The sequence below is a fragment of the Amyelois transitella genome, chromosome 7 (genome assembly GCF_032362555.1).
Source record: "Amyelois transitella isolate CPQ chromosome 7, ilAmyTran1.1, whole genome shotgun sequence".
NCBI lineage: Eukaryota > Metazoa > Arthropoda > Insecta > Lepidoptera > Pyralidae > Amyelois > Amyelois transitella.
This window is the reverse complement of record NC_083510.1, coordinates 1,939,239-1,952,596: the sequence shown is the minus strand read 5'-3', so window position 1 is coordinate 1,952,596 and position 13,358 is coordinate 1,939,239. Positions and strand designations below refer to the sequence as shown.

At 34.4% G+C, this 13,358-nt stretch overlaps 2 protein-coding genes across 10 annotated transcripts in view; one reads left to right on the top strand and one right to left on the bottom strand.

Moving 5' to 3' along the window:
* Positions 1-319: 319 nt before the first annotated feature.
* Positions 320-2,427, top strand: LOC106143534 (uracil phosphoribosyltransferase homolog). Its single transcript, XM_013345651.2, has 4 exons — positions 320-514; positions 870-1,062; positions 1,281-1,448; positions 1,708-2,427. The coding sequence occupies exons 1-4, from the start codon at positions 387-389 to the stop codon at positions 1,888-1,890; spliced, it is 672 nt and encodes a 223-aa protein (XP_013201105.1). The 5' UTR covers positions 320-386; the 3' UTR covers positions 1,891-2,427.
* Positions 2,428-3,607: 1,180 nt separating this feature from the next.
* LOC106143531 (four and a half LIM domains protein 2) overlaps positions 3,608-13,358 on the bottom strand; it is a 109,741-nt gene continuing 99,990 nt past the window's right edge. For all 9 annotated transcript variants that reach the window (XM_013345645.2, XM_060945309.1, XM_060945310.1 and 6 more), the window contains 3 exons: positions 7,235-7,404; positions 5,363-5,549; positions 3,608-4,377 (listed from right to left, as the gene is read on the bottom strand). In XM_013345645.2, the coding sequence (XP_013201099.1) occupies positions 4,220-4,377; positions 5,363-5,549; positions 7,235-7,404 (515 nt within the window). In that variant the 3' untranslated portion in view covers positions 3,608-4,219. The remainder of the gene's footprint in view (positions 4,378-5,362; positions 5,550-7,234; positions 7,405-13,358) is intronic.

The following is a 13,358-nucleotide window of genomic DNA, read 5'->3' as shown; positions in this document are numbered from 1 at the left end:
AGATGTACAGTTTTAAACACCTATGTCTGAAGGCATAGATTTTATGTATAAAGACAGGGATAGACGCGAGAAGCGACTTTGCTTTTTACTATTTAGTTAATGTGTAAGCACACTCAATCAATTGTCATGGAACTCTAACGCGGTAATAAAGGCGAATTAACAGTGAATTTTTGTAGGTTGACATGCATTATTTACATATTCGAATTTGAGGTAGTCGCTAAATAATAGCGAATATAATGATATGGAGATTTTTTCCTATTTCTAAACGAAAGATAATCAGCTGTCTAATGTCAAAACTAAAATTTGACATTGACAACTATTGATATCGCTAGTTGTTTGCATTTCGTTGAGCAGCATTAAATTCCAGTTTTTATTTTCAATTAAAAATGGATATTATCGATACAGACATCAGGCCATGGGACATGAATGATGTGAAGGAACAATTCGGAGACAGTCTTATGCTGTTGCCATCAAACGATAATATAAAAGAGCTACAAACTATACTCCGAGACAAGTGAGGTTATTCTTGGTCACGCTTTTATATATTTTGAGCTATATTTAGTAATACTTCAACATTTTGTCGAATCTCTGCCAATTTTAGTGTTATTCCCGATCAGGTGATAGTAAAACTAATGCTTCTTCCTTAGTCACTTCCATAAATCTTACCTATTTATCTACATCACTGTTCTTGAAAGAATCAGACAAGTCGTCTTCTGTCTTTGCCTGTTTCTAAGCTATCTTTTAAAACACCCAATCGATTTGGATGCATTCCCTTAAACCAACAAGTACTAAAAGGTCAGCAAATTTGTGTAGTGGCAACTTAAAATCAAATATAGGACTTAAAATCAAAATAAACTACACTATTTCAGAAATACAACAAGGAGCGATTTCAAGTTCTATGCCGATCGGCTGATCAGACTTGTAATTGAAGAGAGTTTGAACAAGCTACCATTCACAGACTGCGAGGTTGTCACCCCCACCGGAGCTCTGTACAAGGGTCTCAAATATGGAGCCGGAAATTGTGGCGTGTCCATTGTCCGGTCTGGGGAAGCCATGGAACAGGTCTGAAACCTGCACTCTGTCTCTTAAAACTTATGATATTAAAAATTACTTCATAATCAGTAAATAATAATAAATAAATAGTAAATAATTATAATCAGTAAATTTCATGCATACCCCAAAGATCACTCTAACATAGAGTGAACCTTTAGCAAACCTCATAGCCCACAAAATATATATCCATACAAATAGATATTTTATAAAGTGGTATTATATTCTAGGGCCTCCGAGACTGCTGCCGCTCCATCCGAATTGGTAAGATCCTAGTGGAGAGTGACACAGACACACATGAGGCACATGTAGTGTATGCCAAGTTCCCTGAAGATATAGCACGCAGGCAGGTGCTATTGATGTACCCTATCATGTCCACTGGCAACACTGTCAAACAGGTTAGTGCGGCCATTCTGTAAATTCTGTGAATGTAGATAGACATATTAAAAAGTAATGTGGCTAAAAAGTTGTAACATTTGAATTTATAGAATTTCTGAGTGTTCTATTTTTTGGTTGCCACATGAATTAAAAAAGTAAATAGGTATAATCTTATTCTGGTACTGTGGAAGTATACGGAACAAAAGAATTGATACAAATTAATTTTGAATACACTTGCTAATGAACTTGAAAGGTTTTTAAATCTAGTTTCCTTTTCAGGCTGTCAATGTCCTCACCCAACATGGTGTCAAAGAAGAACGCATCATTCTCTCCAACCTGTTTTGTACTCCAGCGGCTGTGCAAGCGGTGGTGGACTATGTGCCAAAGATGAAGATACTCACTTCGGAACTACATCCCGTCGCTCCGAACCACTTTGGACAGAAGTACTTCGGCACTGACTGATATGAGGATGAGTTCGAATTTTAAATATTAGGATACATACATATATATGAACAGCCTGGGAGTTTTAGTAAGTTTACTGTAAAGTGTTTCGCACATGTCAAGGCCATCTAGCTTTAAGTGTTCTTTGAGGAAGAAGATGAAAAATGCAGTCAAAGCTCAGTGCCTGCAGGAATTTCTGGAAATTCTCTCTTAGTGCACCCCTTGCATTTTGAACTGCATTGATATGTTAGTTAGTCAGTGTCCTCTTTCATTTATATTTAGATAGATATTTTGGAGACCCAGGCTCTTTTATACAATTAATTTTAAGTCAAAACTCGAGTCCTAATTGATTTGTAAGATAAATTATTTAAAATATTTTAGTTTATAAGTATAAAAGAGGTCTGAGATGATTTGCCTGTGACAATGTAACGAAAAATAGTGATAGTACTTAAATTTAATTTATATTTGAAATCTTGAGTAATTATATGTTGATGAAATATGAAATCTTACAACTACGAAAGTGTACAGGTACTTTAGACAAATGTATTAATGATTCAAATTTAATATGCTTATAGAAAAACTTTATTATATTGATTGCATAAATATATTGTTGAAAATTAGCAATCATTTTTATTTCTTATTGCACATTTTTATGCATATACCTACAGAACAGCCACAGGCGGCCACATTCAATTCATACATAACACCTATTTTACAAAAATTATGCTCTGTAAAATACTTGTCTCAAAATCTGCTTTTTGTATATAATACAATGGAGGTAATTAATATTAAAATCAAACAATTATCTTACTTTTATTCATTTATTCAGTTTCATAGTTTATACAATCTATGGGTAGATAGATACAAATAATTAATCAGATCACACAATTAAGCATTTTAAAAGTGTACACATTATAAATTAATAATCAACATTCGAATAATTTAACCCTTAACAAGTTACCCTTTAAAAGTGCTCCCCAATCTTGAAATGGTCGTTCGCTCTCGCGATCACAAACACAGATGTTTCCTTATATTACGACACTACATGCTAAAATATTATTATAATCATGTAAAAATATGATAACATTCAATTACATTATTTTTAACACGAGTGACTCCTATTCGAGAACAAAAATATTTTATATTATTTTTTTTCATTAGTAAAAACTACGACTTTTCGCGTCACTTAAATTATGGTTAGGAAGTGAACCATCTGCGGTGCATATGGCAACACTGGCTATGAAATTCGTGTTATTTTTCGGCAAAATTATCACACCGCCGATGTTTCAAGTGTATTTTACCGTAAAAATAAATACTTAAACATACATTACTCTGTCAATATAATTTCTTATAACTATGTTATGCAATTTTAAACAATGATAAGCACTTAAAATAATTTCCGTATTGGAAAAATTTCTAGCAATAAAACATCTCTGGTAGCACCAGAAAATGTAGATTAAGTAAAATTAATGTCATAATACATAACAACACAAAGTATATACCCTTGAAATTGACTTAGATATGTTATTAAGGCATCGTGTGAATCGCACTAGGTAAATTGACAATATACCTAAAGGACTAATACAACAGCCAAAGCAAAATTATATGGCAATATTAGCATAACAATTATTAAATAAATAAGATTTGTGGATGAAATCACGAGATATTAGTGACAAAATATCGAACTAAAGTCAAAATATATAAACATCTTAAATAGTTCAGTAGAAAAGCAAAATACTTAAGTAATACATATTTTGTGCATCCACGTTATTTTTTTGTGATTTTTATAAAGTTTTTTTTTTATAAAAATACCATTAACAACGCTTCCAGAAACAAGACTACTGATGGACCTTGCGCAGGTTTACTTTGTCGACAAGGTCGAACAGCTGATCGCTCGCGGGGTCCTGTCTTTTAGACGTGCACCAATCTCTGGCGTTAGCGACTACGGGTAGAACGATGTTATCGCTGTATGCACAAAAATCTGGTCAGTCACAATGTTTATTAGTGGAAGAATAAACGTGCTGAGCCGGATGGCAACAATTCACAATCTTTCAATACGAGAAATTGTACGTCACAGAAGGAATACAATTTCATTGTCATACCAAATATTTACAATTAAATTCATTCCGTTTTAATTTTTTTTTTTACAATTTGTTTACTCAGTTATTTTTGAAATAGATAGTAATGTTCTCGTTTTGAATCTTTACGAAAAAAAAAATTCAAATCGTTCCATTTTCGAACTGACAGTTATTTTTTAAATCGTTTTCAATATCGATTGTGAGTTGTAAGAAAATGTGCATAGTTCGGATTGGACAGGACACACCCGAGAAGCGTTATACAAGGCGAGTATTTACATTAGCTTCTGTTTGGCGCACTCCGGGCAGATGATATCTTGGCCGTCGGTGATAAAACCTTTGCCCACCAGCGAGGTTTTGCATTGTGCGCAGATGAAGCAGTCATTGTGCCAGTGGCGGTCTTCGAAGGAGATGAAACGAGTGCCGCCGATGCCTGTAAGATAAACAATATAAAATAAAATGGTGAATTCGACAAATACAATATTCAACTAGTTCCTTCCATTAGTGAACTAAGGGATTTAGGTGAACAAGTGCGAGTAGGTCATTATTTAAATAATTCAAAAATAATAATAGGTTTTTTGATAATTTCCCAAAAAGAAGCATCTCTTGATATGCGTTACCTGTAGTTGAAACATTAGAAAGATTTTTCATAATTGCCAGATTAAAAAGATCTTCAATTATTAGGAACCTTTAACAAAGAGGATGACACGACGAGTGATCTTACTAATGCTTTGTTCTTCTCATAACCACAAACAAATTGCTGGGTGACAGTCTAATCTTGTTGGTATTGGCTTTGGAAGAGCTCCAAAATAGCTGCATTAAGCGTTTAGAACATTCTCAAGATGATCCCGACTCATTATTAGTTTAAATTTAACACTGCGGTAGTACCAAATTTCTTATGTGTCATTAAATTCTGTCCCAGACAGAGACAGGCAAACTGGGAGCATTTCCAAATAATACCGTTATAATTAAGAATATTTCCACTTGCGTTGAATGCAAGAGATTTTGCCCATCATTTCTAACAAAAGTGTAAAATTAATAGATATTACTAGCTGTGCCCACGACTTCGTCCGCGTGGAATAGTTATTTTGGGCATCATTGAAGCCCTCAAGAATGAATAATTTCCCCCGTTTTTTTTTCACATTTTCCATTATTTCTTCGCTCCTCATAGTTGCAGAGTGATGTTACATAGCCTAAAGCCTTCCTAGATAAATTGTCTATTCAACACAAAAATAACTTTTTAATTCGAACAAGTAGTTCCTGAGATTAGCGCGTTCAAACAAACAAACTCTTCAGCTTTATAATATTAGTATAGATTTATGTTGACCAAAATGATCTATCAACAAATGAGGCATTTAACCTCTTCGACAAAGAATCAAGCATTAAAAGATAGTCAAAAACGATTCTCAAGAACTGACCAGTGATGGGCTTGGAGCAAGAAGTGCATCGCTTCGCAAACAGCTCCCCGAAGCACTCTGCGCAGTACGGCTTCTCGTCGCGGGAAGTGAATCGCTGGCCGGCCAGGGACGTGTTGCAGTTGGTGCACGTGAAGCACTCGCGGTGCCACGGCTCGTTCTTATAGGTCACGCCGCCTTGCGTGATGATCTGGAAATAGATTTAAGATTTTTTTTTGTTTTATTTATTTGTCAGTCAAAAATCGAACCCCCGAATCGTACACGGCTCAAAGGTACCCATCACACTAGCTGCGTTTCCTCTTTGGATGGCTAAGGATATCCTTTGAACCAGGTACCATCCGGAGCGGTGGAGCGATTTAAGATTATTTAAACTAAATAATACATATCTACTACTATATCTACTATCTACTACTACCTTCGGGAAACAGGCATGATTGTATTATATCCAAACTTATTAGAGTATCCACTTATTGAAAATACTTCATCCAAAGCACAGATCGAAGGTTTTAAATGATATGACGTTTGTATGAAAATTTTAGCGTAAATGAAAAGTCACAGTGAAAACTTTTTGAAAGTACACCTATAGCTTTTCAAAGACCTACATATATTAGTTCTCAATGGCAGATTTTCTGTGACGGGAGTAACTACGCAATGATGGTTAGGTACATCAGGATTTTACCAACAATATTCGCTAAATACTGTAACATCGAAGTTCAATTTTCATTATCTCGTCGTTGTTAAAAAAAACGGTTGATAAACAAAGAAATTGAGAAAGTTAAGCAATTTGTTACCGAAAAATAAAAGTTACGAACAAGCGGCAACATAGGGATTAATTTAGAAGTTCAGAAAAATGTTGATATCGATCGTAACGACCCATTTACGGTGCACGCGAAATTATACCTCGGTACAATATGAGAAATTGCATACATTTTGCTAAATAGGTACCTAACGCTCAACCGGTAACCTATGTCCTGCTAAATGTGCCAACTAGATTGAAATTTGAAAGCAATTACCTACACGATATGCATTTTTAAAAGATAAACAATCTTCATTAAAGATTAAGTCGGCCATTAATCACATAAAGTTAACTTTCTATATACCAATCAATCTCAGATGCATAATGTAAAAGATGGAAGTTAAACATTCCTTCTTTAAGGGATCGTCCATTAAATCACGCGATGCTTTAGGGAATTGGAAAAAAAATCACTAAACAACACGAGGGTACTGGAGGGAGAACCCCGTCAAGATTACATGTCTTTTAATGCTTGTATGTTTCGTACAGAATTACATTAGAATTTGATGTGACGTGTTGGAAGAGTTTCTTGTGTTACAACTTGGTGCGGACCCGCTTTCAAACTGCGTTGCATTTGGTATCGTCGGACCTTTAGGACATTCTAACCTGGCTTAGATCATTAAGAATCTTAAAATTGTTGCATTTGACGCTGTAGCGTAACGAAATTGTTTTCATAGCAGTCGTTCTGAGTTCTATTACAAGAAACTCTTCGAACTGGTCACATCAAATTGAAACGCGGGCCCGCGCCCGAACTGCTTAGCCGCCGCGCATGACTTTGAAGAGTTTTTTGTATTCTTGACCGGCTAAAAACTTTAGAATAGAATAGAATAGATTTATTTTCAAAATTGGATACAAGGTATCACTTATTGACGTCACATAACTTAAATCTAATTATAACTACTACCGCTTCCAAAGCGCATGTGTAGACGAAGCGGCGGAACAAACTACACTGCAGCATTTTCATCGGACATCAATTAACAAATATAGATCTCTTAAATTACAAATATAGATCTCTTAAATTACAAATATAGATCTCTTAAATTACAAATATGGATCTCTTAATCTTTAGTAATCATATATACCTTGTTGCATTTAACGCAGCGGGTAGCGAACTTGTCCTCGTAGCATCCAGCGCAGTAGATCTCCTGCTCACGCGGGATGAAGCTCTTGGTGCCGATGGGGTTCTTGCAGACCACGCAGCAGAAACACTTCTCGTGCCACTGCCGCGTCTTGTATTCCATCTTCTTGGTTCCTGCAAGCAAATTAACGCTTGATTACTATTGCGAACTCAAGTAACTACCATGTGGTTTCCGGCACCAATACAAAAAAGAATAGGACCACTCCATCTCTTTCCCATGAATGTCGTAAAAGGCGACTAAGGGATAGGCTTATAAACTTGGGATTCTTTTTTAGGCGATGGGCTAGCAACCTGTCACTATTAGAATCTCAATTTTATCATTAAGCCAAATAGCTGAACGTGGCCATTCGAGACTGTTGGCTTTGTCTACCCCGCAAGGGATATAGACGTGACCATATGTATGTATGTATGTATGTATGTAGGTATAACTACCATCAAGGAACTAATGGAAAATTGAAGTAGACTTTAACGTTAAACTTAAAAAAGATAGTGATTTATGATTTTGTTTTCAAACAAGTTTCTGGCAAAACTTAAATGGTATGTTTTTATTTCATACCATTTTTGTTTGGTTTTTAATTACGAACGATTATAAATGTAATAATTCCTTTTTGGTAGGTGCTTTGTAATTAAAATATTCCAATAAAGCTATTTGTGAATATAAATAGCTCGAAAATCCATGTTTGGGGGCAATAACAATAAATGTTATGTTAAAGATTGCTCCGTAGTTTACTATTATTAAATTTAGGGTCAATGTATCGGCAAAAATTTTATTTTTATTAGAAAACACATCAAAAGAAACATAATAATCTGCCTGATCTATATGATATTTTCTTAAGAGGCATGCGAAGATTTAAGTGACACATTTAATGTCTTGGCAGAAGCACTAACAACCTACGAACTTTGTGAAAACTTCCTTAGTTGTTACAAGGAATTAAATCATTCGGCGTCCCTGGTCGACGATCTATTACTCTCATATTACTTATTACCATTGGAAAGTAATTATATAATGTTTTATTGCTCATTTGTATTTTGAAAAGTTCTAGTTAAAATTGACGCTAAGTCCTATATTTTGTACTAAGTATCAGTATATTAAAAGCGTTGAAAGCCATCAATCAGCGGCATCGCGAATATCGATGGTTCCCGATTGCTGAATCGATAAAGCATTCGTGCAAGATAGTATTGTTTCGGCTGTTTATGACGTCGTAAATTGCATCGATTGCGTGTACAATGGCGGATCCGAATGATTACCGACCTTGGTTGCATTTGACATTGGGCTCTTACGGGGTACCCGTACCTATGGCTTGCAGTAGCAACCAAGGTTCATCGAACTAATCGATTTTCCGATTTGTTTAATTGAAAATTCGATGCTTATTTAATCGTTGCCGTGGGATGGGAGGTTTGAGTCAATTGGTTATAAAGTAAAATATGTATAATATAATTTTTGGTTATAACAGCTCATATTCTTAATCATACATGACATGTCATATAGAAAAGGAAAGAGACAGGAATATACCTATATCGTATTTATTTTTAGAAACACGGAAGGAATTAACATAAAAACTTCAGAAAATTGATAATGCCCTTCAAATCCAACAAATTGCGAACAGCCGTCTGATACAAATCTACAACATCATTACAAGTTTTGGCGCGAAAACATTTGTCCATACAGTGGCGATTCAGCGAAAATGTACGTTTTGTCTATTCCCATAAGGACAATTGTCTATCACCGAAATTTCGTCAGAGTTTGATGGAAAAACTTGGGGATATGCGACTTTATGTTAAAGGCCGATCTATACATTGGGCGAGTTCTGTAGTCAGTCACAGGCACAGTAATCATAAAGTGACCCAGTCTTAAACCTGCCCCTGTTAAAGCACATATTACATTTTTACTTACTATTTGAAAGTGCCCTAGTATTGATAAAATATAATAGATATGCATTTGCTTCTATAAGTTAGATACCTATCTTTGACTTTGCCATTGTGTACCGCTGTTAAGTCGCGTGACTATATGAACGAGGCGAGTGAAAGATTTTAATCAACGCGGCTTGAATACCTTTGCTATGTTTTATTGACGTTTGCATGCGTCTTTGCATGCCTAAATATTACTCGTTCCAAGAGGGGTTTGACACTTTTCACAAACAAGGTGCTGTAATTAGTTTAAGCCAACTGTCAATTAACATTGTCGATATTTCTTCTACAGGGTTGCATTTTCTTTTTTCATTGCGTTTTCCTGATCGCAAACTACTTATAGCTGTATATGAGAAAAAAAACTCAAAAACTTAAAACATTTTTTTAACACTTGATTTAATTGGACTTTTCGTCGTCTGTAGGAGTATAACTCACACGGTTACATTGCTTTCTACCATTGTTCGTCTGGTGAAAGGATGTTTTAATTGCGTCCAAGTAACAGTTTCGATTGCGATACATTTAGGACTGTATGTACGTTTAGGTGTTAAACCACCCACACTAACTGGTTTGTTGATAAGTAAGTAATGTGAGAAGGAATTCGAGCCCACGTGAAGTCGCCGAGGTCTTTTTCGATGTCCATGTCATTTAAGTAACTAAGTGCTAAATTGTCTTTTTAATTTTCAACGTGTAAAATTAGATAAACTAGTTTTATATGAGAAATACTAGCACATTGTATTTTTTTAAATTGGCGTTATTTAAAACTGCATTGCAGTTTCATCAAAGCGTATTAAATCCCCATTAAACGTAAAATAACCGTTAAAATAGACATAACGTCTTTAAAAATTACAAAGACATTGTTCTTTATCTTTATACATTGTGCTCCCTTTAACGAGGTTCTACGTTTCCGAACGATAAAATGATTGTAGCGACTGTAATTATTCCATTACGAATATTTAATTAAGAACGTATCGTTCACAGGAACACGGTAAATTACTTAGCAAGTGAAATTCATTTGCTTAAATAATTGAAATTGTATTAAATTGTGAAATATGTACATAAGTAAAATATAATGCTATTTTTGTATTTTTTTTTTTCAAATTGAGAATATAGAAATAATCTTCTAATAACAGCTAGCAGTAATTACATGACTAAGTGTTCCAAATCTCCAAAACGGCGTGGGAGGCTCATGGTTAGTAAAAAAAATTAAACCTGCTTACAGGACTTTCTAGGCCAATGGGAAAGTAATTTGCATAGCTGCTTTGAGAAATTTCAATATATTAATAACTAATTCATTAATAAATGTATCTTTATAACAGGATCTTGGTTTAACAAGATGGGGGCAAGTTTTACACCGACATTAGAGATGGAGGGTTATTAGAAATTAATTTTACTAAAAGGTGTTTTAAATAGTCATGGCAATCTGAGAGTCAAGAATCGATGAATCTATCCTTATGGATAAAATTGTAAGTAATATTATATTAAAATACTACGATAATTTACGATCTTGGATAGGAGTAGGTATATCGTTGTGTGTATTTTTTACGTTTTCTAATTGAGTAAAACAATCATGATAAAAAATACATAGACATAGGAAAATCGCTATCTGAATCTCATCTTTCAATTTAAAAGCCATCTAGATGAACATTCTTAAAATCCTTTCGAGTCTGTTGGCTTTATTTGCCCCATAAAGAAAGACGTGATTTAATTATGAATGTTTATAACAGAGTCATATCTTTTATACTTTTATGTTCTTTTACTATGGCTTACAGCCAGTTAACGTCAAATTTGTGAGAAATACACCAAGTTAGCACGTTGCACTTGTTACAAATTCACGTGTCACGGACATAAACAGAGGCAGTGTGCACAAGCGATTATGAACCGGCAGCCGAAGGCCGGTGATGTCACCGCGTAGGTCGTGTGTCGTGGGCTTTATGATTGCATACGATGTTCTCAGACGATCGGTCGGTTTATAGACAAAATGAGGAAAATTATTGTTAAAAAGTTAAGTTAAAGGGGCTGAATTATTATTTTGGCTGTGAAGAAGTAAGACAACTTCAAGATAGGCTAAAAATTGTAGCCTCCAAAATTCCAACTAAGGGTTGTTGATGTAAGGCAGTTTCCAACCGCAAAAGAGAATACCTTTTTTGTATCTGATGATAAATTATTTCACTAATATCATAGAAAACTAAAGACGTGAAAGGTCAGATCAGGAAAGTAGTTTAAATCGATGGGGGTGAAACTTTGATTATTAATTAATGTGAAAGTAATTTTTATTTCTGATATTTATCACTCTTTTTTTATATATTTTCTTTTGAAGTAGGTAGGTAGGAGTTTGTCACTAGTCAATCAAATTTAAACGAAAATAGCTTTAGGTACTAGAAAGATCGACTATTAGAAAAGTTTAAAGCGAAACCGATTGGAATAATCACGGTGAAGTGGGAAGACATTTAACTTTTATTGTTCGCAGCCACGAACTATCAGCAATCGTCTGGAATAAATTGTTAGAGCTTTCGTTTCGAAAGCTGCGAAACCGTACGCCTCAAGTTTTAGACTTCACACCAAAGAAAATAAATTAAGTTGTAGAATTTACACGGTAAAAAATATTATAAGGAAAAAGAGGCATTTGTTGTATCTCCAATAATTATGTGCTCTGTCACACATTCATTTAACGAATTTAAAGACTTTGAATATTCAAATTATATACATATAATTATAAATATATTATTTTATGGTTTACGTTGATATATATCAACGTAAACCATAAAATAATATGTTTCCATTTGAAGTTATAAAGAATCACTGGCCGAAAATAATAAAATGACAAAACTACCTATGTATTTAAAAAGATTTGAAACAAAGCAGCAAGCAAAGATACGTTTCCTCCGTTTATGTATCGGTTTTAAGAAGATTTTTTTACAATATTAGCAATGATGTAAGAAGATCAAGGTTGGGCACAGACAAAATTATCAGCTCCATGTTCATTTGGCACGGCTAACCGTTCAAATTTCAACTTTACTTCGTTGTAATTAGAATTATTACGGTTTTTGTATAACCGTATCCCGTGTTCAATGGTGAAGATTTGTTTGGCCACGGCGACAGAGTGTGCCATTACATGACTAATGCAATTTAAACAAGGCACCGTGTATTTGAATAGAATAAAATGTGTGCGATCTTAAGAACGCGTTATGGTTGTGCTGTGTCAATGTTTTTATAAATAACCAGTCTTGAATTAATTACAATCAAAGTATTGCCACCTTCATTGATGGCTATAATATTGAATAAATAATACATATTTAAAAAGGCAAATAATTCGCTTAATCTATGCTACCAGTCCCGCATGAAAGCATAAAATGTTCAGTAGGTACCTAGCTAGTACTAAAATTACCTTAAGCTATTTTACTACGCGAGTTAAGATAGTCTTTGCCATAATCTTTAAAACAAATTCCAAATTCAAATCATATATTTCGAGGTAGATGCGATGCGGTTAGGTATTTTATGGAATTCGTCTCAAAAGAAAATTGTATTTTTTTTTAAATGAGACGCTATCACGCTACTGGCTTGGCTAGTTCTTGTAAAAATATTGGTAATGTCATTTTGGCTCATGTATTTTACGGGAAGCGTTATCAAGCACGTGTTGGTACACCTGGTTTTATGTGGACACACGTGCGGTTAAGATAAGGTGAAATCCGAATGCAATGCTTTGCAAAAAACACGCAATTGAGTTTAGATAACATTATTTACATACCTACTTGGATATTGAACGAAAGTTACAATTAAAATGGATATTTTTTTTTACGACGTTTAATTTTGTCTACTTTTCATTTACGATACGATTATTGTTTATGTAAATTAATGGACATTATACTCCGTTAAACACTTTTTGTCAGGTAAGTATTAGTTAAAAAATCTAATACGAATACTTATTTAGTCACAGGCATAACTAACATACCTTTACCAAATGATGTCATTTCTTTCCTTTTTCTATATATATTTTTTATATTCGAATTAAGTCGTGACACATCGCAGACATACGAATCCTAATGCCAATTAATCTTACCGCGGATAAATCCGAGAGGTTAAAGGACCAATCACATGAGATAAGGGTGGTCAAGGCCAAGGCTAACGGCCGCTGGACTGGCCAGCCATATGTTCTCCGCCCA